The 27949-nt window shown below is 39.1% G+C and overlaps 1 protein-coding gene across 1 annotated transcript; it reads left to right on the forward strand.

The window, feature by feature from the left end:
- The first annotated feature begins 136 nt into the window (after nt 1–136).
- Nucleotides 137–27924, forward strand: gpsm1b (G protein signaling modulator 1b). The gene is made up of 14 exons (XM_044333747.1): nt 137–409; nt 10652–10873; nt 12349–12484; nt 12633–12775; nt 13534–13657; nt 15162–15277; nt 15588–15743; nt 15836–15944; nt 16057–16171; nt 18393–18463; nt 18582–18752; nt 25003–25165; nt 25389–25594; nt 25742–27924. Exons 1-14 carry the CDS (start codon nt 348–350, stop codon nt 25940–25942), a joined length of 1995 nt encoding a protein of 664 aa, XP_044189682.1. The 5' UTR covers nt 137–347; the 3' UTR covers nt 25943–27924.
- Nucleotides 27925–27949: the final 25 nt, after the last annotated feature.

Here is a 27949-nt window from a genome sequence, read left to right on the forward strand (position 1 = left end):
AGACATTACCATTCCTCACTGTCCAGCTCCTCATAAGCAACTCCCCGGCCTGCGACGTCATGCCGGGGGGCGGGACTGTGTGTTTTTATGATTTATTTGCACAACACCTCACTTCCTCAGCAGCTGCCATTGCTGTGCTGCTCTGTTTGTGGTGAATGAGGGAAGACGAGAGAGTTGGGGGCGGGGGTGGGAAAGAGACAGTGGTAAAGGACGAAAGAGAAAGAGGGAGGGAGGGGACAGAGAAGCGGAACGACTCGAGAAAGAAGAAAAAGGGTTGCTGCTTCAGAGGGGAATAATTGTGAAGGGGCCTCATAGCGGGAGGAGGGAGGCACATTAGTAGCGGCTCTATGGCTCAGTCGGCTGCTAACGGTGTGGACCAGGATGTGGCCAGCAAGCGGCTCCACTCAAGGTAAGGACCCTAGGTGGTACATGGGCAGACAGGGGAGGAGGGGGGTCTTCAGCCTCGTAGCTTGTCATATTGAAGAAGAAAGATTGGAGACGGGAGGGAGCGGCTGAAAAGACAGAAAGGAGGGAGAATAAAAGAGGCTGCCAGCTCACTAAAGGAGGAGCTAGACAAGGGTGAACTTAACCAGTCAGCTTTCACTGATTTAAAGCTCAAGACCCAGCCACAGTTGCAGCCAAAGCCCGGTTCCAAGCCTCATTCCTGGCTCGGGTCATTGAGCTGCTGTGGCTGGATTCTGCAGACTGAGAGGAGCCTCATAAGATGTGGACGTAGGAGGGAAATAGCAAAGAGTGTCTGCGTCCAGGTGGACAGTACACACGTGCCATGGAGGTGCAGGATCACACCATATATGCAGGGTCAAACGACAGATTGAAAAATGACTGACTCCATTAAATTGTTGTCTGATAGATTTGTATACCATGTTCCTCCCCCCCCCCCACTAATATCTGTGTTATTGTGCTATTTGTGTGTCAAAAAACAGGTTCAGTTTCAACTTTTAACTGTCTTTCAATGCTGGTGTTACATCATATTTGGTGACCCATCAGATTATGTGACCGACCCTGATATTCTTATCATAACCATCTAACTCCTCATGCCTAAACCTAACCAACACTACAGTTCACAGAATCTGATGGGTCACCAAATATAGTGTATCACCGGTCTCAATGGAGCACTCAGTATGTTAATGTAATAGTTTGTCTGTTATGCAATATCTCACACTGTGGTATTGAGTTGTATTAATGGACATGACAACGTTTGAACTACTAATAGTCTTCTTCAGGTGACAAAACATATTGTAAGCAGACAGAAACTAGCATTCTGGCCTACTTATTCAAGGGCTGCAACTATTAGAATTATTCCCATTATCAAAAAAAATCTGCTGATTATTTTTTTGATTAACTTATTAATTGTTTTGTTGATAAACTATCTGAAAATGGTGGAAAATGCCCATCCTGTCTGATTCAAATGTTTTTTTTATGTGCTCAGAGAGTCCAGAACTCAAAGATATTCAGTTTACTATCAAATATTATGAAGAAAAGCATCAATCACTCAGTTTTGAGAAGTTGAAAGCAAACCTTTTGTTGGCATTTTTGCTTGAAAAATGACTGACACCATTAATTGGCTGACTAATTTATGGACTAATCATTGTAGCTCTCTCTATAACTGTATGTTGACAGTGACACTTGGCTCAAGGGAGAGTTCAATGTGTTGTTTACTTGACCCTGTGTCATGCCATATCTCAGACACCACCGATCAGGTTTTGGTGAAACTTGAATGAGAATGAAATGGTTGAGTCTCTGTTTCGTGTTTTGACATTTTAAAAATTACTGATCACAGTAATGCTCATTAGATTAGCGGGGCCTCTTATCTTTGTTAATCTGTCAGGTAGAATAAATCACACAGACCACTGACTGGATTTCGAAAAAACTTCAGGAAATTATGTATCTAATAAGTACATGGTCACATTTTCAAAAGGAATGGTTCAAGAGATATTTTCTGAAAACCTGGTATTACACAGAGCGGGCTGCTGGGAATGTTAATAACTGTTGAGTTATGAAGTGACATTCATAAGCCCTACAAGGTTGTCATGGCCATGAGATACACACACACACACACACACATAAACACGCATATGATCATATGGCCAGCTCTAACCTCTGTGGTAGCTTTCCCTCTATTTTGCAAACAGATAAAGTCAATACATAACCTTTCTACAATGCGGGTTGTGGATATTTGTGTGTGTGCGCACTTGTGCTTTTTTGTTTGTAGCTTCTAAGGACACACATGTGAGAAACAAAAGGATATTATCTACGGTGCCTTTGTCAACTAACAATACAATAACACGCTTTTGTTTTGTGAGGCTTTTGGCTCCAGTCATTAATTCTATTTATCGGATATTGCAAGATGAAAACCATGTCAGGCTAGAAGCAATTTTCAAAGCTTATGTGTATACTTTAATTACAACATGGGCCTATTCTGTTAAATTAGATGGTAATCTCTGCACTGAAACCTTAGTTAGACTTGCTTCTTTATATAATATTTGTCCTCACTCGTAAAACAGTTTTACTGTATCTCCATACCTACATTACACACACAGAATTGGCTGCAGAACATAGGCATAGGCATCAAAAGCAGGTGCCCTTAAGTATCCTTAAATATCACCTCATTGTGAATGGATACATGCCTGACACTGGACATGGGTATGTCATGAGATCCATGTCATGTTCTTAACAGAGACCATATCAAGGATCTTATAAATGAGTAATTCTTATTCAGTACATATTTTTAAGCCGCATATAAATTTAAATTGACTCATTTTGAAGCCAAATGCTACAACAAACCTCCAGTGTGTCAATTTTGGAAGCTCTACAGTAGGAATATTATTCCTCCCTATTATTTTCTCTCACTCTTTTCTTGGACCGCATTGCATGCTACTGCGCCATTGATATTGTGACAGACAACATGATTTAGAGTGAAGAGAAACAGAATCATGGAGATTTAAAAAAAAAAAAAAAAAAAAAAAAAGCAGTTTCACAAAAGAATCAGACAAAAGAAGAAAGAAGTATCCAGCTCTAACTGAAAGAGACATGCACTGCAAGAGGAAAAACATTCCTAGAGAGTTTCTCTTTGGTTGCCCTGACAACGAGCCGTGGCACTCTGTAATTATGGCTGGATTACTACTCTGAGCACAGAGTTTCTTAGCGAGGCCAAGGATCATGGGGACAGTAATGTGGATCTCTGAATATGGAATATGTGAACAGAGGAAGAGCTCCAAGTAAAACAGAGAGATGCTGCTTGTTTTTATAAGCAATATTTCATAATATATTTTCAAATAAATGAAAAACAGTGCCTAAAGATGTATATCACTTTCACCATGGGATTTAATTGTTAGTGAGATACATTTAATCACAATTACTCACACTTGTTGCTCATTCTGTATATAATATTCAGATTAGGGTTACTAATCTTATTGTATTTCAGCGTTTCTTACTATTTAATAAATGCTAAATCAGATCTTCAACGGAATCTCGTTTGATTGTCCTCTTCCCCTAATTATGTATGACAATAATCTGGGATATTTTGTTTTTGTATACACACATACTATATATATACTTTTATGAAGTGAATACATAATAATCATAATAATAAAAATCAAAAACCCAAATGGAATATGTTCTGTCTGTGGAAAGATTGCAGTTTGAGGGAGAAAGTGTGGGATCAGAATGACGCACAGTTAGAGTACATTTGTTGTGGTGAAGTCTGCATATCAAGTACAGCTGGAAACATAAACCAGAGGCTCAATTCGATTTGAGTTTGTGCAGTTATGGTCATGGTTATATTATGCTTTAGACACAGTTGATCACATGAATGTTTGTGAAATGAAACTGGACCAGAAGAACATTTATTTTTGACTGCTGACACTAATGCTAATTGTTTGAATTGTTATGTTAGTTAAGGCTGTTACAGTTATGTTGACATTATGTGCCATTCCAATATTTAGACCATGTTTGAGGATTTCAACTGTGAGTTCTGAAATTTTCAACACAGTGCAAATGGCCAATGCTGACTTAGATTTTCATTAAATTCATAAAAAACGCATCTGGAGAGGTTGTTTACGGCATTTAGCAGGTACATATTGCAGCATATTCCCAAGTATTTTAGGTTGAAAAAGTTGCATTGTGTAGAAGGGGTCTTCTTAAATTATTTATCAGTGGCACTCCAGTGAATATCTTATTTTACGTCCTATTGTCTTTCAGAGTCCTCTACAACTATGTGAAAAAGGTGCAGTACAGTACCATTTATGGACAGAATGTTGTTATATAGCCTTGAGATGTAGACTAAACTGAGGCTAGCTTGTTTTACACTAACCTTTATTTGACATTGTATATTTTTCATAGATGGTTTCTTTCACTAGTCATTCTGAAAAGGTTACTTACTGAACCCTTAGTTGCTTCATCTTAACTGAACTTTTATATGGCAAAACGTAACCCTAATCTTACCCCGATCTTCTTGCGGAGGAACATGATCTGCACATATTTAAGTATCAACAGTGAAAACATTGTGGTTGGTGATTTGACAAAGGTTCATTGTTCGCATCATGCTGTTTTCCACTGAAATGACAAACCTTAGACACAGTTCAGCTTACATGCAAACTTCTCTTTTATCTCTCTTAACTTACTCCCTGAAACCTGTCTCATATGTTACATGTACTCCGTGCTGCCATGGTAACAGCACTGGGAGACTGTCTTTCTTAGACCACAGGCAGGCTATTATGGGATGAGTGTCTCCCAAACAGACCAATTAGAGCAGTAATCAGAGGGGAGAATGGCAGACTGTACCGCACACATCCATTCTTACACCGACCACAAAGATGGCAAGAATGAAAGTCACTTTGTGAAAATCCTCTCATGCAGACTAATCCCTTTTTTTGTTAATGTCTTGTTGTCTCCTTGCTTTGCCTTTCTTTTACATATTCATAAATGCATTTTTCTCACTCTTGGTCTGTTTGATTCTAACCCCTCTTTCTGTTTGTCAGTTCTCAGACTACCTCCCATGCAGTAGCCTCCTTTTTTTTTTTTTTTCCTTTTTTGACTTTGATCAAGATGCATTCTAACATATTCGCCTCTAACTTTACAACTTCACAGCTTAAGACTTTTAACCATGTCACCAGGTGCTCTTTAGGCTACACCCTTTTTCCACAAACTGTTTTACAATTCAGGGGTGGTTTACAGACGCCCCATCACCATCTGAAGCTGGACTCATATCTTTTTTTCTCATCTTCTTCCCCTCCTCTGTAACCACACCTCTGTAGTTACTCGCTTCAACTGAGCTCCTCATCACTATCATGCTCTCGTGAAGACACTGCGCTGATGTCCGAACATCCATGTTTGATTGGATAGATATTAGGTTTCTATCCTACTGCTTCCATCCTTTACTCCTTCCATACAAGACACATATAAGTCCTTGCCAGTCATGTCCATTGCCTCTTGTACACATGTGAGCTCTTGCTTCCTGTCGACATGCTGAAACCTTGTCTTTGCAGCATCAGAAAGAATCACAGCCTGCTCAGTTCTATACTGCTGATGTAAGCTGAAGGGTCAGTGGTGAGTCTTAACAGCTGATTGGTAAACTACATCTGGCTTTTAGTATCTCCTACATCATGGATGTGCTTGCTCAAATGTAAATATATTCCCTCTGTGATTGTTTGTAACTGCACAGACTATTTACCTTTCTTCCCTCTGGCTACTGCTATTAATGCCTGCCCCACTTTCCTGTTTGCACTGAAGAGTAGCTTTGGCTAATCTTACAACTTTGAGGGTCCTCCTTTGGGGACTTGTTCAGATCTAGTTGCTGGAATTATCAACCATTCAGGGCTTTTTTCCTGCTCAAGCATTTCAGAGCTGGAGAGTTTACCCCCATATTCAAAAGCCTCAACTGTTGGAGAAGTAGGTGTTACTATTTTAAGTCCATTTAATTTAATGTCAAGGAGATGATCTTGCATTTTCAAGAGCCTCATTGACTGTTATCCACAGTGGTAACCAGTTCTGTCCACTTTCCAGAGTTGCCAGCCCTCCTAAAATATGTTTGGAGTACTTTCACCTTTGGGCTCAGTTATGTTGCTCCAACAACATAACAATCATTTAATATCAGGTCACCCTTTGAGGGAAGGGGCAATGAAAACTTAAAGGTTCAGATGGCTCAATATTTATTCTTGCCTTAAGAATTGGTATTGGAGCCAATTAGGGCATATTTTGATGCATCTGCTCTCCTTCATGACAGCCCACAGTGCAAGGATTTCTCAACATGAAAGAGTGAAAATTAGAATCATAGTGGTAGCGAATTCAAGAAGCTTTGGCGTTGGGGTTGTAAACTGAATGCACCTCAATAGCTGCTGAATTCATCCAAAATTGACCCAGAAATTACAAGTAAACTGATTTATGCTGTAGATTTAAAATTCATCTATCTCAAAAGTGAAATCTTTAGCTTCCACCTATTGTTAGCAGCACACGTGACAGAATTTTAAGCTCTGTGATTGGATGTTTTTTTTTTTTTTTTCCCAAATGCACATTGGGAATCGTAGTTAACTTCTTCCCTTGTATCCTTGACTTTTTTTTTTATCAGAGAACCAGATATTTTCTAATGCAGTTGTTAATCTTTTGGTCTGATGATTAAACCGGGGAGTTTCATGTCCATCCAAATTGTAGACGTGTGTAGGCTTTGGGAAGAATGAATGGGAGTGTGTCTGTAGTTCCCACAACACTAACAGAGTGATTTGTGCTCTCTCTAGCTGATTGCGTCACATAGATTTCAGAAGGGATAGATGATTGTTTTCCATATCTCCCACTCCCAGAGAGTTATAAGCATCAAGGGAAAAAAAGCAAAAAAACTAAAGACCCTCTGGTTGACGCTCCCATGGTGAGTTCACCCATGGTCAATTGATTTTTTTGTCAGATCAAAGAGGACATGTTTCTCCCTGGCCCGAGGCATCAGTGTCTGACTGAGAGGGGTCATCTGATTGAGTGGTCAAATGGGTAACTGGTATTGAGACACTGTGTGCATGTGCTGTATGCAACAGAGATAATGGAGATGGCAGTGCTGCCTGTCAACAAAAGGAGTGTTCTGGCGTTCTGTAAATGACACAGAGATTGTATGACAAGAAACAAGCGAAAGAGAAGGTCTCCTCTTCACCCAAGACAGACAAACGACTCCATTTATCCCTGCTATTTACACATATTAGAGTCATCTTATGGAATTAACAAAGTTTTTTGTAGTTAAAATGTTTTTTTTTAATCACATCTAAGCTGTCCAGATTTTTTTATGAGACACGTTCACTTTTTATTAATTCAAGTTTGTACAACCTTGTCAGTTTAGTATATTGCTTCTATGACCTTATGCTTAACTTTTTTGAGTAAATTTTATTCATTTGGTACAGCATTGCATGGAAATGCACCATTACTGAATGGAAATAAAAGAATCATTACTCTGTGTGAAGTTTGAGAGTCATAATTTAATTTAATGTTGATTATAATAAATAATTTCTGTATCGGGTTGGCAATCGAACCAACTATAAATGCCCAACTTAATGAATTAATCTGCATGCAAAGTCTTTGACACAATTTGGGAATTATGGGATTCCCAAGTTGTGGCGATGGGAAAATGAAAAGCTTTAAGTAGTTAATTATTTTAAGACAATTTAGTTGAGAGTCAATATATTTAACATTTGGCTGGTAACAAGTCATAATGTGATGTATTACATTATGTGTTTTGTAAGATGCATCATAAAAATAATTAAACCAAGAATAACAGACAAATAACCTGAACATAAATTTTGAGTTCTCATCCATACGTTTGCTTGCTTGCAGTGAAAGTAATTTAAAGTCTTGACATTTATAAGTCCCTTACCCCCTCTTCATTCACAGTCTTATACAGCATGTCTTGGCTGGTGACCTAATAATGTTTCTGCCGGTGTCAGCAGATAGTTGGATTAGTCTGGGCCTCTCACTGTGCTGTGTGGTCTCTACCAAGGAGGTGCAGGTCACTGGATTAGCGATTTTCTCCCTCTCTCATCCTTCCTCTCTGTTTCTCATTGGGGCATCGGTCAAGCTTAAAAGTACTGTGTTTGCTTTGTCGTCACTTACTGTCCCCCTGCTCTCACCCACAATGTTTCCTACATTATACCCTCCCTCGATTTTTAAATCGTGTCTTGTTATTGCTAGGCGGAACAATGGATCTCGCTGTCAAAGCTGAGGATAGGTGGAAGAGGATCAAAGGAGAAGGGAACACATTCCTAATTGGGATAGTAAAGTCTGAATGACATAACAGCAGCTGGCTTCTCTGCCTCTTGATTAAATTCAGTCGGATTAGTGAAACATGCCTTCTGTTAGACTTTTGAATCAAAATGTTTTGGCTAAGAAATACATCTGCAACTGGAGCCACTGTTTCGTGGGATTTTCTACTACTCCCTCCTGACTGTCGTTGCTACGAGAGAAGTTCAGCATTTAGTTTTTGGAAGGCTCGAGAGGACTTGAAAAGCAGATGTGATTCTTGGCTGGTCTGGGACAGCGCATAGAACTTTCAGTTGGATTGTGTCCAGGTTCACTGCAATTTTGCTGACATTGTGGATTCCACTGGCGTAATCCAATGGACAATATGGACTTGACAGAAAAAAACAAAGAATCTGGTAGCTGGATATTTCATCTCGATTAGTTATATCAGCTGATATGACTCAGTATTGTATTGTCAGTGATAAGTGCACTGCTTGAATGAACTGGAATATCTCTGTAAAGTGTTGCTCATTACTCTGTTTTTCGGGACATAGGTAGTCTTGTAAAGCTTGCCCTCATGGCATCTGATCATTGCCCTCTGACTGGGGCAGAGAGAGCTATGTGTAGACTGGTTCATCGTGGACCTCGACCTCAAGCTATGCTAAGGCCTTTACGCTTGGAGCTACAGGTGTATGTGGACAAAACACGAAGCAGGCAAAAACACAGGTACCGCTAGAACACCAAAAAGGACCAGTTCTGTGTTAATTTTGTTGCCTGGCAAGCAAACATTGAGAAATTTTTGATAGAAGACATGCTAATAATGTGCCTAAAGCCCTGCCTGGATGTGATCACGTTGGTAATGTAAATTACTGTTAGTTACCAGTTGCAATAAAACCTGTTGGCACAGGTTTACAGAGGTACATTTGCATTTCAATTTACACCTTACACTTATAATCCAAAAGAGCTTGTACCAAGTGAAATAGTAAAATGTGCTTGTACCTTACAAGGAACCAAAGCAGTGATTTGTGCATAATTGATGCCTGTGTCCCTAACATAATCATGTATTATGGTGAATTGCTCCTGGTGAGGCAGATTAAAAGAAAGAAAGAAACAATAAGAACAAAAAAGATGGAAACCTGCTCAGTATAAATTGAGTGATAGACTTGATGACAGAGGAGGTCTGCAAATGAGTGAAATGTCTCTTGAATGCACCAGTGGAACAAATTGCCAGTCCCTTGAGTTTTCTGCTAAACCAGCAGGTGAAACTACATATGGTGCACATCTCTTTGCTATACTTTTGAATGGTTCCATTTGTAAAACAGATTAGATTCAAGGATAATCCTTGCTTAGCTCTACATTCTAGTACCTTATCTGGAATTTAGAGCTTCAACCAAATTTGGTCAGTCTTTAGTTTATCCTGGATTATACAATGAATCTGGGGTGTATACTACTGGTTACAACTCAGTGATGACTGATGAGGCCTTGTTGTGCTTATTATGAATGTCTTCAGCATGTGCAAACTCATTTTTAAGGATCCTATGGTTAATAGTACACTCTGACACACATTTCTCATAACCAAACACAGTTTTGGCTTGATACATACATCAATCTTACATCTTGCAGTTGTAAAATGCTTACTTTTCAAATTATTAAAATATGTTCAATCAAGTACCTGAATCTCATTGTCCTCTTAACAATAAGGGACTTGTCAATAGACATAAAGTTAACATCTGTTTTACATTCCCCAAGTCAGCGTCATTGATCCAGCAGTTGCCATGGTAAACAAAGCATTGAGGAGGTGGTTGGAAGACTCCCTTTCACTTAGCTTTTGATAGTTATATCTGGAATGTGTGGGTCTATTATATTTCAGCTTAGCAACGTACAGTACTGTACGGCAGCAGAGATACACTTGGATCAAATGGTTGTCACAGGACTGACTGAACATTACTGAACTGCTTGTTTATGTTCACAACATGGACTTTAAACAATATCAGTTAATGAATTACTCAAATATTTCTTCACAGAAAGCATGACTATACAATAATTGTGTACACTGTGGAAAGACAAACAGATTAATCAGCTTAATATAATCAACTATCAATACAAGACAACTGTTTGTCTTTATAAATCAAACTCTTAAAAGACTGACTCATATGAGCAGTAATGAGTGAAAAGTGCAACACCTTTTCAAGGTGCTCATCTCAGAGCCTTAGACTCAGTTGCTAAGGCAACAATCCACAGATGTGGCTATAGAACTTGTTGTCATGGTGATACTGCCAATTTGTTCCTCACTGTGAGAGGATGTTGCACTACCACTGTCCATCTCACTGTACATTGTTTTATCTGTGCACGTACAGTATGTTTATATGGGTTTTCTCTCTTTTCCTGTGTGTGTATGTGACTGTGTGCGTGCACCATTCAGGATGGAGGCGTCTTGCTTGGAGTTGGCCTTGGAGGGAGAGCGGCTGTGCAAGGCCGGGGACTTTAAAGGTGGAACAGCGTTTTTTGAGGCAGCTGTGCAGGTGGGCACAGAAGACCTGAAGACACTCAGTGCCATCTACAGCCAGCTGGGCAACGCCTACTTCTACCTGAAGGAGTACGGCAAAGCCCTGGAATACCACAAACATGACCTTACCTTGGCCAGGTGAGCATTTTATCCTTTAATGACTGCTGTACTCTACACTGTATAGTAGAAGTTGCTCCCAAATTGCCTCTACTTGTTTTGAGCTGTACAAAGGTTTGAGAAAATAGGTACTGGATTGGAGATGCAATGATTAAGTTGTTTAATCGATTAGTTGATCAAAAGAAAATTTGTTGGCAACTATTCATAATCGATTAATCATTTCAGTTATTTTTTGAGCAAAATACCAAACATTCTTTGGTTCCAGCCTCTCAAATGAGACAATTTGTTGTTTTCCATATATGATAGTAAATTGAATATCTAAAAATTTTGAACCATTAGTCAGACAAAACAAGCAAATTGGGTTCATCAATGTGGGTTGTGAGAAATTGTGACTGCCATTTTTTCGCTATTTTTATTTGATCCATCGAGAAAAAAATCGGCAGCCCTATACTCCTATACTGGATATACTCACTCAGTTTACTTACCACTGTGTTCATTTGAATTTGAGAGGGGTATATTCATTCAGTCAGATATTAAGTAGTGTGAAATTTGCTCAACTGTACACCATCGAGAGTATCCAGTTGTATTTCTGATAAATCACATTCTCCAGCCTCGGAGAAAAGGGACACTAAACACATTTTTTTGTTGCTTGTTGGCTTTATTGGCTTAAAGCACTTAACAGGTACTAAAATAGAGTACAATATCATATTAATATCAACTTATACATAGGCAAATTCAATTATTATAAACTGTGAAGAGTCCAATGAATAATCAAGTTTATAAATGATTCACTGTATTAAATATGCATGTGTGATACATCTGTAGCAAATGAAGATGTGAAAATAAGGAATGCTCTTATTTGTGTGCTGATTATGGTTTAATAATTTGTGAAGGCAGCTATTATCCCACCTCTGAACTGGTGGTTTATTGGTTATAAGTATTCACATTACTACAGTGATGCAGATTTATGCAGAAAGAGCTCTGCTCAGTGCTGAGCTGTTCACCGGTATCTTGGAATAATGTTCTAATGATTCATTTGGTGTACAGAGAGTGTGAGAAGAAGATGATTCAGGTTACAACAGATTTTATTTACTTAACCAGATTTTAATATGTTGACACTAAAACAACGAGCATTCCAAGAAAAAGTGAAGGGACTTCCATATAGTAACAGCTGACAGCTACCAGCTGGATATTCAGCTTGTATGAGTAATCCGGTCCCCCGCAGTGAGTGCAGCTGGTATTTCAGCAGGGAAGTGATTAAAGACCCTGGGGAGATTTACCTTGTTACATTACAGTCTCACCAGGGCCACTGGGAGCTGGTCCCAGGAAGTAACCATGCAATTAAAATGTAGTATATCTCTCAATTAAATCATGTTACAGTACTTTTGATGGCTTTTTTTGAATAAATTAAAAGTAACGTAGAAAGTAGAAAATCTATAGCCTAGTCTTTTCTTCTACCACTGAATATCAAAAAATGTGTTTCTTTGCACCTTCAGAACAATAGGAGACAGAATTGGAGAAGGAAAAGCCAGTGGCAACCTTGGAAATACATTAAAAGTGTTGGGCCGCTTTGATGAGGCTGTGGTCTGCTGCCAAAGACATCTGGATATTTCTCAAGAGCAGGGCGACAAGGTAAGTTTAGTCTTCAAAAAGCTACAATACATGCCTGTATGTTTATTTGGAATTTTTTTTTTAACACTTGATATCTGCAGATCTTTCTTCATCCTTTTTGACATTTTTTTAACCTTTCTATTCTGTGTCCCTTATTGTCTGGCTGCAGGTTGGAGAGGCCAGAGCACTGTATAACATAGGGAACGTGTTTCATGCAAAGGGCAAACAGCAGTTATGGGGCTGCACCCAGGATCCAGGGGACCTGCCTCCTGATGTCAGAGACACACTGCAAAGGGCTACTGGCTTTTACGAGTATGTATTGTTGACAATGTACTGATCGTATACAACACCAAAAAATCATAAAGACAGTGACAATTGAGTTTATCACTGATCTACACAGAAAACTCCACAGTATTGATACATTTCAGAGTATTTGGTTTTCCAAAATTACATCGGCATGTATTGCTGCTTTGATCCCTATTTCCCAACTCACCTCTGGCAGTTGTTACACCTATATCTCTATTGAATACATCTGTGCCTACATGGCACATCTGTTTTGTTTTTTTTAATCTTATATTTACCCACAAATTTGCTTAGGTTTAAACAACGTATTTGGAAAGCATCTGCAAAAAAGCAAACCTAAAGTCTTTACACATATTTTCACTGATGTATCAGTCTTGGTTTTGGTAGCACCACTCTTTCACAATCCCTATTAAAAAACAGTCCAGACTGAATTTGGCTGTATCAATACTAACTGCCCTTGGCTAAGATCTTGCACCCTGATATGCAGAATCATTAAACATTTACCTGACTTTGCCACTATTCATAGTTGTCTTTAATCTCACAATCTCTCTCAGTCCCTGATGGTAAAAGCAACCTCACAACATGCTGCCACTGTCATATTTTACAACTGGTATGCTGTGAGAATTTATAATAACTTACCTGCTCCTTGCAGTTAGGTCAAATGGATTACTGAAGGACAAGTAAAAGTGTTCAATTATTAACATATATACTGACAGTCTGCTTTAATATCATATACATACTAGTTGACTTTGCACTTCCCTCTGTAGGATGAACTTGTGTTTGGTCAAAGAACTTGGTGACCGAGCCGCTCAGGGGAGAGCCTATGGGAACCTGGGTAACACTCACTATCTTCTTGGAAACTTTGTTGAAGCAATCAAGTTCCACCGTCAGGTGAGAAATCTAGAACCATATTCATACTTACAGTGCAGATATGAGTTATCAGCCTTGTCGTTGTGCCAGAACAGAACAGTGACCTTACGGCAGCAGTGTACTGTAGCAGCCTAATTTTGCTTGTGACACAAGGTCATTCACCTTCCAGCTATTCAGTAACTTTGTGGCTCACCATGATGTTGTCAGCATTAGCATGTGCAGGGAATGCACTTGATGGGGGAGGAATTACAAATAAAGGGGCACAAAAAATGAATAAAAATGAATACAATTGTTCAATCTCCCCTTATTTATATCCGGTCTCACAAATACTATGATACTACTACACATGATCATGTTTTATGTATGTTTGGTTTGCCTTGTACAAACCATTGCCATACACATTAAAATGTGGTTTGGGGGTGTTTTGGTGGCTTGTGCACATGCTGTGTGGTCAGGGATCTTTGAGTGTCCTCTTTGAAGCCACAGTACCACATGACGAATCTGGGCTTCATCATCATCCAGTTCAGCCTTTTGGTTGTGCTTCTGTCATTTGCAAACCATAAGCAAACAAGTGGTTTCCACAAAATTTGATTTAGTGTTGCGTTGTGATCACATATGTTATCATGACTTGAGCTTTTAGCTTATAGGTGCAGTCAGATTTCACTTCAGTGAGGAAGCAAAGTACAGTTTATGTGTTTGCTTCTTTTGGGGAATACATCTTACCTTGTTTTCCCTAAAATTTTATATGCAAAATAGCAAGACTTACCAATGCACAGCAGGTTTCAGAGAGGAGGTAGGATGGACCTCTCCTTCAAAAAGTATTAAGTATTGTCATTTATTGAACACCTCTTATTTAATAAAAGAAATACAGCAAGGTTGGCAGTGAGTACAAGGACAGGAAGAGGGTAAAGAGTGTTTGATCAAAATGTGTGTTCTTTGCTCGTTGAATGATAATGTGAGATTGCAAGTCATGCTAGCCTTACCAGCTTTTTTGCAAATAATTTTCACCTTGGTGAGTTTTTCAGTGGGTCATGATACATCTCACGCTGCACCAACACAGTGTTCAGAGATTGATGGCCTCTCCTGGAAAAAAAAAATGTAGTAAATTGGTTTCTTGGTGGATCACTGGCAAGTACGGCTTCAGGCTCCGTCTGCTCATGTTCCCTGTTACTTTTCATTGTAAACCACTTGTTTTCCTCTTGGGAGCTAGTCTCTCCTTTCTCCCCCATTACAAATCTATTGGTGTGCTGTGGAGGAGAACATGCTGCTTTTAAAGGGAATCAGATGAGCCGATTTGATGCACCACTGCTGCAGCAGCACCCCCTGGTCATGACATCATGTGCCTAACAGAGCTTGTAACTTGAACTTGTGCAGCTGCCTGTGCTTGTACATTGAGCCAAAAAAAATAGGGCCAAGTAAAGTAAAATGACCATAAGAATTTCACTTTTGTGCCATTGGTTGAACTTAAAAGTGTTTTGCGGATTCTACAGGGGTTGACTTGACCTTGCTGTTCTGTCATTCACAGCGGCTATCCATTGCCAAAGAATTTGGGGACAAAGCAGCAGAACGGCGAGCCTACAGTAATCTAGGCAATGCCTTGATATTCCTGGGCCAGTTCAACACAGCCACTGAGTATTACAGGTGAGAGAAGAGGGCAGTCTGACATCTAGTGGACAGAAGGTGAAGTGAAACATTTTCAACCAAAGAGGAAATGCAACTGAAGTACAAATGAAAAATGAGTCTAATGCATGACATAAGGACTCCTAAAATCAATTTTTAAAAAATCAATGTTTATTTTTTCACACTAGTTGTCTTCTCAGGTTTGTGTGTCATCCCAACCGCTCCTATGCATCTGTCAACACACTCTCCTCTTACCTTCTTCCTTTGTTGCATTCGACATCTTTTTTTTCCTTTACTCACCTCATAAAGCCCTCTGTTTCTCATTCTGTAGGAAAACCTTGCAACTGTCCAGGCAGCTGAGGGACCAGGTGATGGAGGCTCAGGCCTGTTACAGCCTTGGAAACACCTACACCCTTTTGCAGCAGTATGAGAGGGCCATAGACTACCACCTGAAACACCTGTACATCGCCCAGGAGCTTACTGATAGGTAGAGTGAGCACCTTCTAATGCATTCACACAAACGTGTGATGAACACAGGAAGTTTTTTTTACATTTGTGTGTGTGTTAATATCTCAATAGGGTTGGAGAGGGCCGTGCCTGCTGGAGTCTGGGAAATGCATATGTGTCTTTAGGGAATCACAAACAAGCTCTCCATTATGCACGAAAGCATCTGGACATCTCTAAAGAAGTGAGACATTGTTACAAAAAAAGAAAAAGAAAAATGCACCTTTGGTGAAGTTTAGGTGTCTTGCATTCGACCTAACTTCATCGTCCGGTTCTGTTTGTTGTTTTGTCCTCAGATTGGAGACAGAAATGGAGAACTGACAGCCAGAATGAATGTGGAACAGCTGATGGAGGCGCTGGGGGTCAACGAGAGCGACCTTTCACCCTCCAGTTCAGAGTTTGAGATGCAAGGTGACACCAAAACATTCTTTCTACCTCCTAGACCATGAACTTGTATGGTCCTTAGACTGGTAAATTAAAGGGCAGGAAATAAGAGTACGGAAAGGTGTTATACAGTAATTTCATGGAACTCTGAGGGATGTAACAAAGACTGGATTTCACAAAGTGGAGAGTCTGATTTAAAAGACCCTCCTGTATGTTTGTCATATCCTCTGCGTTGAATGGTACAAATGGAAACAAACAAAGAAAAGAATCATGCGGTGCCCTTTCTCCCTGTGGATGAAACAGCTGACTTGCTGAACTGAAGACTTCAGTTCACTTGAGGTCACTGGCGTCTTCTCCACCAGTGTATTAACATGCACTTATGTAACTTGATTTCTTAAATGTCATGTAAGCATGTTACTCAGTTCCCTTAATCCTGACAAGGAAAAGGGTGTGGCAAATGAAAAAGCCCAACTCTGTGTGTGGGCGTTTATTTATGTGTTTGAATGCGTATAGAAAACAGGGACCTGTCTGTTTGCACTATGCAAACTGTGGTTTAGGGAAGCTGTCTTTGAACTTTACTTGCCCTCCCTTTCTCCTAGACATGGGAACAAAAATGATGACTATTGAGTTCTAGAAAATTGCTTAAATCATGTAGAAACTTCACCGAAGGGTTTAGTAAATAGCCATTTATCGGCCACCTTAAAACTATAGACTTTAAAATCTATTTTCATAAAGTTCTTTCAAATAGGTGCTGCTCTTTTAACTTTCATGTTTGACAAAAATAACATTTGTGGGCTTGAGCAAGCTAACTGGAATACTGTATGTGTACACAAGGTGGCCATTTAAATGTAAAACTAACTAAAGTTCAGACAGACATAACAAGCGAGTGTCTGTGTTATGTCTGAACTGAGGCTAAATATGAGAAAAGCAAGAGGTGTGTATATTTTTGAGTTAGAATGAAGATTCTTGTTTTACCCCCTGCCTCAGAAAGAGGATCTCTTGCTAACACACAGTATGTTTTAAACATTAACCTCAAATAACAAAGTTGATTATTATGATAGATTCCCCTCAAATGATTTGCCAACCCACATAACTGGGAGGATTTGAATCTCCTATAAGGCAGTGTGGAGAAACTGCACAATTTTATCTGTGCAATCAGCCTGGCTTTTGTGTGCTGTTTGCTTTCATGAACCCTCCTGTGGGCAGAAACTCACACCCATGTCCTACATTTCCCTCTCTGGTGCAGAGCTGGCAAACAGACTCTTATTATCTCCGACAGGCGTAAACCTGGAGGAGATCGTGTGTTTGGTCGTGTCCATGTGTCTGTCCGAGTAATCTAATCTAATCTCGCATAATACTGGACCTATCAGCCTAATATTTTTTGTGCATATTTATGACTGTATGCTCAAGGACCTCTCATGGTTGCAGTGATTCACAATTGTTGAAAAAACGATTTTATAATGCGTTTTATATCAGCATTGACTGCTGACTTTTCACTTCTCTTAACCAGCCGGTAGGGGCTGCAAGTGATCAACAGCCACAGCAAAAGGCATTTTCGGTAATTGCCTAGGCTAAAAACAAGTCTGTTGCAGGCCACATTTTGGCTTTTGTCGTGGCTCAAAGACTGACATCTTGGACCTTAGCATCTGCGGATTAATTCCATACCCGATATGTTATTATCCACTACAGTTAAGCATGATATAAGATGAATAAATCCCTGCTTTTGTTACCTTCGCTGCCATCTTGACTGTAAGGAAGCTGGGAAGGACAACTGAGTGAGATTCGACTCTTCTTTGTTTGGGAGGGGAGAGGGAGGTAGGGAGGGGTTTTACTTTGTGTGGTGTGTTAGAACAAAGTGTTTTAAATAAATATCAGGGTTTAAATTGAGAAGTTTGAACTTATCGTCCTGTTTATTCTTACCTTATTAAGTTTATGCAGTTAGGTGAACCTAAGAGGACAATCAGTTACAATACCATCACACTATTCAATGCATCTTAAAGAAAACTGAGACTATACATGCCCCCAAACACACAATGGAGATTTGCTCTCTACTGAGTGCACTCTTCTAGTTCAGATTGTTTTCCTGGTTGTCTGCCTAAACCTCACATCCACACGGAACATCATGGGACCTATTCTGATATGAAAGGCTGCTATAGAAAAAAGGCAAACAAGGAATGCCTTGTGGCTCATGATACTAAAGTTTTAATGTTATGTAATGTAAGGTTTATATCTGTTTTTTTTTCTATAGGAGCAAGACCCAAATTCACCAAGAGAAACAGCATGGACAGTGTAGAACTGTGGAAGTACTCTTCAGATAAGGTGATTTCTCATATTACAGTATGACACTCTAAAGGAAAATGTGCATGCGAAGGGGATCCACACACCTCTCCCCAAACAATAACAAGTCCCTCTCCAACAATATCTCCTTTAACTGCAGAACGGTGAGAACCAAGACTTGGAAAGTATACCCAGGAGATCGAAGAGTCAGCTGTCACAGCCAGGTAAAAGGAAAGGCTATCCTGACAGTCAGTCATCAGATGAAAGGCCGTGGTTGGATTCCCCTGTAGACACTGATGACATCACAGTGCAAGTTCCGCCTCCAGTGCCAGTGAGTATTTATAGCTTTACTGTCGTATTAACTTATAATGCTGACCTAATATCCAATTGTGTTCCTTACGTGGTGTCAGGTATAAGCTTAAATCCAGACAAAGCCAGGCTAGCAGTTTCCCCCCCGTTTCTAGTCTTTATGCTAAGCTAATTAACCAGCTCCTGGCTGTAGCTTCATGTATACTGCCCACACATGTGAGCAGTATCAATCTTCTCATCTAACTCTAGGCAAGAAAGCGAATAAGCATATTGCTTAAAAATGCTGAACTATTCCTTTTTAAAGGTTTGACAAAGAATAACCTAGCTAACCATTTCATATCTTGGTAAAAATCTATCTTTGGCTTTAGTCGTGTAATTTTTTAACATTTCAGTCCCCCCAAGTCTTGAATATTGATGTATTTTTAACCATATGATTTAAAAATTTGGAATTAATATTGTATAATAACTGAAACTCAGTATAAATTGTAAGGTTTGTACTCTCCTAAATTATATATTACTGTACTCATAACTGACTCATAACGGACTCATACCAGACTTAGTTTTAGAAAGAAAAAAACCCCCCAAGAATCCAACGATTAAGATTTAAAATATAATTATTTTCTTCTTAATATTTTAAACAGAAAAAAGGTCTGTGTAATTTATAATTGTCCAAGCTCCAAATTCAATTTCATGCCTCTAAGTATTAAGATAACCACCAAAATGTATTATAACCAATCTCTAGTTCACATTCTCTTTGAATCTTAGATATTCCTGCCTTGTAATTCAATCCCTCCAATCCCACCTGTGAAAAGATGAGATTAATTTTTGTCATAGAAAGCATCAAGGGGATCTAAAACGCTGACCGTTGAATTCACTCAACTACTTTTTCCATTCCTGTCTGTTCATCCCGTCCAACACGTCTTCAGGGCTTCTACTTTAAAGAGAAAATTAGAGAAATTAGAGAGATTCAATTGGGAACACTTCCTTTAATTTCCCATGAGATTATACGATAAAATGTAATCATATTGTATAACCTCAGTCACCTACAGTGTAAAGTGTCTTCTCATTAAATGCCAACAGTTCTCAATTTCCTGTGAACTAGATTCTTAATGAATATGTCGTTTCACAGCTGTTGTATCCCTAAAATTTTGTGTCCCCACTGCCGCTATTCATACTCCATCCCTGTGACAGTGCTAATTGTTGTAATCAGCAAGCTGACATCTTGGAAAGGAGTGAAAATTATTGGGTTGCATGATGATAGTTCATTACAAGGGACTAGAAATAGCATTTGGAACTAAATGTTGGAAATCCTGACATTGAAGCATACCCTTTTCATGTCGTCTGATCTTGTAAAGTCAGTTGCTCATCTGTGAATTTGGGCCACTTTTTTCTTAAAGCTACACAAGTTAAACCTTTTGACCTTGTGATGTCATTAGGATGTATCAAATTAAGATCATTTTATTGGTCAACAACAACATCAATACCCATTTGCTTGTTCCATATCTTTTTGACAATACCACAGTCCTCATCAGCAGAGAGAGTTTACACTCTTGTTGTGGAACTGTAGATATTTTACCATTTTAGTTGGACTCTTGTTTCTCACACATTGACTTTGAGCTCGACAATTCACTCTTGACCTTGGAAACAGCAGTTAACAAAACAATCTCAGTTGAACTTCCATACACTTATGTTTGTTCCATAACTATTGACCAAATCACAACTATACAGTACAAACATTTTAACATTTGTGCTGTTATCTGACACATTAATGAATATTTCATTATAAAACGGATAGTCTTGCAGTCTGATTGCTTGATAAGTGTGGTTTAATGAGTGTATACAACAGCTATGACGTTTAATGTTGTTTTACAGTTCTGTTTTTAATTATCATTCCGTGGCTACCGTTAAAATGTTGCCCTCAATCTGTAAGCAAGCAGGGACGACGCAGACGACGCTACACCAACCACTTTCTCTGCAGCACCATGGTGCAAAAGCTTTAGGATGCGGGCCTTGAAGCAAGAGAGGTAATGTTCGTAAGCACAAATGTGGGAACTCTCTCCAGAACTATTGGCGACTGAAGCTCGGTGTCTGGAGAAAGTGGAGCAGCATCCTCGCCACACTAAGCAATGCATCTTCTAACAAAATGAGTGGACCCAACACGATTGCAAACACTTTGCAATGTGACCCCGGTAACATTAGACAGTTTTCCATGGGGGTACAATTAATGGGGAACGTTCAAATTAATGTGAATAAATAAACTCTGGTTAGATTGCTGGCTTGAACATTAGTTTAGCAGTTTACTAACGTTGCATAGGAACTGCAGGCAGCCAGGACCTACTTTTTTGTAAATGACTCTTGTAATGTAATTGATATTCAATTGTTATTTAACAGTTTTTATTGGATTCGGTCTATAAATTCTATATTGTAATATTTGGTAACCGTTTGGTAACCTCGCCTGCGCGTTGGGCCGAACAATGCCCCTAGCTGTGATATAATCACAATATACCATGGCCAGATGAGAGATATTCCTTTGACAATTGACCGTCCTCTAAGCCCTGTTCCCCCTCAGTCATTTTTGCTACGCCTATCAAGCTTTCTGTTCTCGCATGACATATGCAGCCGAAGATTTACCGTTTGATATTAGTGACTTTTGAAACAAAGGGTTCTTGTGCTTTCTGACAAAGTTAGACAAAAGCAGGCTTCTCATTTTTTGCCAGTGATAGTTGATTTTGTCGGCTGAAATGACAAATTTCACAAGCGAATTTTATCATTTGTAGCTAGCTAGCTGAACAAGCTAATGTTAGCTACGCGAGTTGGACGAAAATGGCACCTCCGGCTGACATTTAACATTTTCCAGCTGATTTGTTTTAAAAGCACTCTTAAAGTGGTCTTAAATATGCACTCCGTGGCTACATACGTACTATAATGCGAAAAGACTGAGGCTAAAGATGCATATGTCAAGCAAAACTCATGAGAAAAGAAACAGCATTGTTCTTGTATTGCAGAGTAAAGCTAGTTAGGCCTAGTATTATAAGTATGATGATAAGCAAAAAGCTATATTTGGATCGAGTGGGCATTTTAATTTTTAATTTAATTTTAGTTTAAGGTTGTATGTCTTTTTTAGTTAGAAAGCACTTTGGTGATATAATCCAGGAAGACAATGTCTTTTATTTTCCTCCATTCCATTCACACACTCACATCACTTAATTTCCCTACTCCTCTCACTCTCTTTTGCTCGCATTTCTTTCAGTCTCATCATCATCACGTGTCCCCCTCTCTCTTGTTTTGTCCCTGTGGCCTACTTTATTAATTGGACAATACAGAGAGGGAAGTGAGGAGATCCACACAGAGACCAAGGGGCCAAGGACAGAGGAGATAAATTGCTAGAAGTCATAGCTGACTAGCATGCAATGAGCAAGTAAATGCTTATCACATGGAAGACTTTTTAATGTCCATGTAAGGAAAAAAAAATATTATAAACAGCTTTGTCTGAATTGAGTGTTGACATTAGTGGTTCTTCTCAGTCGAGGGTAGTTGATCTCTGCTGGTTTCCAGTGCTGGCATGCAATTTACTCATGACTATGCCCTTGCACCCATCTTTCCACTCCCTTTCTCCCCTCCCCCCCTTTGTCCCCCCAGCTCTCCCTCTCTGCTGATAATGTGACCTTGATCAGAGAACTGCCCTCCCCACAGGGTCAACCCCCCTGCCTCCCATAATGAGTTGTTTTCCCACAGTGGGCGAACGGGACAAAAATGGCCTGCAGGAGAGCCACAGAGAGAGAGAGAGTGTGAGACAGAGAGGAGGAGGGAGTGTGTGGTAGAGATTAAAAGAAGGCTGGAATAGAGGGATACAAGAGGAGAGGAAATTAGAGGGAGGGAGTCATGTACAGCAGGGGAGCAAAGAGAGAGAGGGAGAGGGAGAGAGAGAGAGTGATGTAAAGTGGTGGGTGAAAGTAGGGGAGAAGGAGGTGTGAGCCAGGAGTGTGGACAGAGCAAGAGGGGAAAGAGAGCTCAGAGAGAAATGAGAGAGAGAGAGTAGGGTAGATAGAGGACAAGGAAGAAGTACAGCTGGTAAGATGTTTCATTTATGTTTTACAGCTTGAATAACAACATGGTGCAAAGGATACCAGAGGTTATTATCTATCTCATCCTGCTGATTTTTTTTAAGTACTTGTAGTTTGTCTGTTTGCACTGTATGTGCAGATGTTTTACTTACTTACTGTCTTTCAGGGAGTAGATGCAGTGTCAGTGAAAAACTTTTTATGGAAAACAGTAAAACATTTGTTGTGTTTGAAGCATAGTTTGATTTTCTATTATAAAAGTTGTAATAGAAAACACTCTTCAGAGTGAAATCAGGTGTCTGCTGACCTACTTCACATCTTGCTGTAAGGCGTAGGGATATTTACTTTAACCACTAGTTGTTGTTAAAGGTATTATATCTTGTCCTGTTTTGGTTTTAAATCAGAATAGTTTTTATAGTGAATACTGACTTTTTGTTAAAAACTAGTGGGGTAGTTTGTCACGGCAGGGGAGGAGCGTATATATACAATGGCTGTTCAGCTGATTAGTTGATATTATTGCCCAAACTATCAATTATGTATCAGCGAGATCGCTCAATATTAGCTACTACTTTTAGAAATTACTTTCAAGATGATAGTCTTGGCTACAACCTATATTATGGAGATTTTATCTTCATATGCTTAGAAGCATAGTATTCGAAGATGAAATACTGTTTTCCCAGTCCTGCAGGTTAAAGGCAAAGAGTGACCGAGGCTTTGGTCGAAGAGGCTGTTTTTAATTATTTATTTGGTTAAGTTCACTGAGTAAAAGGTCGCTTTGCAAATGTTTATGCTCCAGATTTCAGAAGTGTCCAGGTTTTCCCTGCAAAGTTATTCAGGCAACATAGTAAACCTGATTCTTAGATCATACCAATTTCTAAGTAGACACCTTGAAGTTTGTTGGATAAGATCGAGAAAGTACAATTTGTCTATTTTAGTACTTTATCATTGTGTTTGAAGTCATAGTTGAAAGCTTGTTTTATGATGATGTTTTTGCTTTCATCTGACAGTTAAATTAGGTTATTGGCAGTTTTAGATGTTCTTAGATAATTTCTCAGTGAGCCAGCAGCTTTACTTTTATTTTGGCTCAGTGTTGTGTAGAATCGTTTTATTGCTGTTGTCCATTTGATCAGCTCTCATTCAGTATCATGACATCACAGCCTGATTGCCTGAATATTTCAGTAGCATTGCTCAAACATAATAAATTCCACATTTGCTTTGCGAGCTCAGTGCATTTGTAGCTAGAATATATTTCACGCATACATTATCCACTTCAGTTTTACAACTGAAGTGGATAATTCACAGCGTGACACTGGGTGAAGGAGCATCTTTCAGGATCTTTCTAAGTGTTATCTCAAAACAAACAATGGAAGAACTACAGACTAGCATTGGGGATGTACAGTGCACATAAAATGCATTTGGCCAGTCAGTTTTACATTCAGTCGAATCATTGATCGGGTGATCATTGATCGGAGCTATATGCTCATTTCCAGCACTGCCAACTGAATCTGAAACAAAGGACTGCTGGTAAATTGAAAATAACTTGTTACTTGGCAGTGTATGGCTTCCACAGCTGTACCTGTCTATATTTTAATCAGATTTTACAGGTTTGTGATATGTGGGCCATTTTACTTAAATGAAAATGGGTTATTTATTTTTACATTTCATGATACAGTATTGTACCACCTCCAGTATCTAGGTCAAGGTAGTCTCTCTAGGAAGACCATCCCTTGTGACTATTATCAGAATATTTTCTGGTCCACATGCCTTTCATCTTGAAAATCCTCATTACGTAACTCATACTGGCATCGCTTTTAATTATTTTATCTGCACTTTGAGGAACAGTTCAACATAAACAGGTAGTCCAGTGAAAACAAAGTGAACCAAATTCTCTTTCAGTTCACTTGACGATGCGGAAGTGCAACAAAAGAAGTGAAATAAAGGCCCCCATGAGAAAATGCATTGAGGAATGGAGTAAAGTGGAACAGAGACTACTTTGGAAACGGGGCAGAATTTGTATTATTATTATTAGTAAAGACCATTTGATCACCTACAGATGTCTTGAGGGTTTGTGATGTACTGTTAAGGAAATCTGTATTCCAGTAAAAGCAGTAAATAAAATGACACGATTTCTAGAGATAAAAGGGTTTAGTCTTTGTGTGTTTATACCGAACAAGAATTAATGTTTTCCCAATTTGTCATTTTTCGTTTCAGAAGTTGGGCCGTGACCCCTCCGATGAAGACTGCTTCTTCGACCTCCTCAGTAAGTTCCAGAGCAGCCGCATGGATGACCAGCGCTGCCATCTTGATGAGCCACAGAACGGTGACAACGGAGAAGGTGCTGCTAACTCCATGCCGTCCCTGAATGAGATGATAGGTCGGTTGAGAGTATTCACATGTTCACATTGTTCAGTCCTGTATAGGCTTGTTTTTAAAGGAATACCTAGACTCCTTTTTAATAACAGTGAGATTTGAGATGTTTGAAGTTCAATGGAATCATGTAAGCATTTTTTTATTTTTCTGTGTCTGCGAAAAATGAATCCCTGTAACACTTGAGAGCATTAAATACATTACATTTTATTTATATTCTCCTCCCCTAGATCCTGCAATTACCACTTCCCCCCAGACCGAGGAGCTGTTTGATTTGATTGCTAGCTCTCAGAGTCGCCGTCTTGATGACCAACGCGTCAATGTTGGAAACCTTCCGGGTCTGAGGATTACCCATAACAACCTGGGTCATCTGGTGGGTGAAGGAGATCATCAAGAACCCAGCGATGACTTCTTCAACATGCTTATCAAATGCCAGGTAAGACCATAATTCATATATAACAAGAGCTTAAGGGTTTAATAATGTGTTTAGATTCTTAATCATTAGTCCTTTTGGAGATGGACTTTGTAGGTAATAGAGGAAGCTGCCTCCATTCTCTAAATGTATCAATCTTTCTGACTGTAGTCCTCCAGGATTGATGATCAGCGGTGCTCCCCACCAGAAGCAGGCCCCCACGCCCCAACAGTGCCTGATGAAGATTTCTTCAGTCTAATCCAGAGGGTGCAGGCCAAGCGTATGGATGAGCAGCGTGTCCAGCTGCCCACAGATGACCAGGACAGCCCTCCGTCCCCTGATCCAGAGCCACCTGGTGGTTTCTCCAGCTAGGACTTGGTGAAAAATGCAGCACACTTACATGTCAAAGAAAAAGAAAAAAAAATAGAAGAAAATGAAAGAAGGATGAGCCAACATTTGAAGAGAGCACTGAGCGGTGAACTAACAAGATTTCTAAAAACAAGACAGATTCCATGTGCAAAAGGTGGTGTCCCGTCAAATGTTGCTCCTCGTATTAAGTCCTACATGTGTGTAAATATAACAGGAAAACAAGCAGAATTTAAGCGCGGCTGCGTGAGGAAGAAGAAGAAGATACAAGTTGGGATTTTACAAATTTAAAATGCTCTCATGATAACAACAAACGTGAAATATGTACTCAATCTAATGCCTTAATCAGCATTTTTTTCGGACTCAAGATTGTATTTCCTGGTGTCAGATGTGTTTTTAGAAGCACATGATGGGCACACAGTGTAATATGGACAATTAACGTGGAGACCTATGAGTTGAGGAAATCACAAAGATTTAATCCTAGAAACTGTTGTTGAAAACATCCAAGAAATGATGGATTTGCACTGAAATCTAAACCGGTTTTATAAAGACATGAATGATTAAAACAGCTAGATTTGACATAAATTATGCCTGTTTTCTTCAAATATTTATGTATTTTCTTTTTTTCTTAAAACAAGTACATACTATAATGTACATGCCAAATGTCTTTATCAAACAAGTTGAATTTTAGACAAAATGTATCAATTCAATTATTTTTTGATCATTGCTACATTCAATTTTTGTGGTTCCCACTGCTCATCGAGGGCTGGTGTTATTTGTTCAATAACAGTATTAGGGATGGCTATCCAGTGTTAAACTAACTGCTTTGGTCAGTTCAAACTTGAAACCACTGATTTATAATCACGCTTCACTTTTGCTCAGACAAAGTATGATTCATTTCAATTGAAAGACTGACTGAAATATTATTTTCCAAATAAATAATATAGAAATCAGCCTCAATCTCCTCACAGAGTAAGCAGTAACTGAGGTTACTGAGCAAAGAATATGAAATAGCTGCTTATTTTATAGAGTCAATATTAGAGTTGTGTGATAATTCAAGCTCCAATAAATGTTTCTGCTTAGCTTTTAAAGTGACTACAATGCTGCAATATCTGCTGCCCATAGTGTTCTGAACATCTAATAACAGACTACTGCTTACTGCCATTTTTATTACTTAACATAGGAATAGAAACAGATGGATGAGATGAATGTGTCATATTTTGAGGAATCTAAAACCATGAACGATAATGAAGTGCTAATTCTAGGCTGTGCTGCTGGTATTCTGCCCCCATGTGGTCAAAACCTTGTATTACCTCTGTGAAATACAAGTGCAGTCTTTGGGGATAAAAGGTATTCCCTTTCCTTGACTATTTGTAGGACACAGTTGTAATAATGATATTGTGCTTTCAGCAACTTGTACCATAAATGTGGAGAGTTTTGTAAATCATTTCATAAAAGTAAGAGTCTATCGTCAAAATCGGGGAGGGCCAGGTGTACATTTCTATCCATTTGCTGCCATAAAAGCTCCCCGATGTACAGAAAAAAATCAGCAACAGCAGTGCAAACTGCAGAAATTTTGATTGGCTAAGTGAAAGATTTAGCTGTACAGAGCATCTGTATAATGGTACAAAAAATATTTGACCTTACCTATGGGCTTGCTTTTTCTTTAACAGTAGAGCATACCTCATTTTTGTATCTCAAAGGTTGTGAACCTTAGAGATACTGAGTTCTGAACCCAGATGGATCATATACCAAGTTCATTGTGGTTATGTTTGATTCATCTCTCTTTGATAAAGAACACATTGGGAGCTACAGTTAATATTTTCTTTCTCAGTTTTTTTTTGTGAATTAACATATTTAGAAAGTACCCGGTACACTTCTATTTGTCACTGCCATAATTTGTACATATATATATATTTTGTATTTATGTTCCATTTGGGGACATGAATATGTCCCCTCATGCTTTTAATAAAATGTTTCAGATGTTATTTTGGCTCTGTTTGTTTTTGTAAC

The sequence above is a fragment of the Thunnus albacares genome, chromosome 18 (genome assembly GCF_914725855.1).
Source record: "Thunnus albacares chromosome 18, fThuAlb1.1, whole genome shotgun sequence".
NCBI classification, from domain to species: Eukaryota; Metazoa; Chordata; class Actinopteri; order Scombriformes; family Scombridae; genus Thunnus; species Thunnus albacares.

Bases quoted from the DNA above. Each gene is read 5' to 3' on its own strand.
- gpsm1b (XM_044333747.1), top strand. From the start codon at position 348: ATGGCTCAGTCGGCTGCTAACGGTGTGGACCAGGATGTGGCCAGCAAG. The intron at 18,464-18,581 runs GTGATTTCTCAT...CTTTAACTGCAG, and splicing joins GGAAGTACTCTTCAGATAAG to AACGGTGAGAACCAAGACTT. The intron at 25,166-25,388 runs GTCGGTTGAGAG...CTCCTCCCCTAG, and splicing joins GTCCCTGAATGAGATGATAG to ATCCTGCAATTACCACTTCC.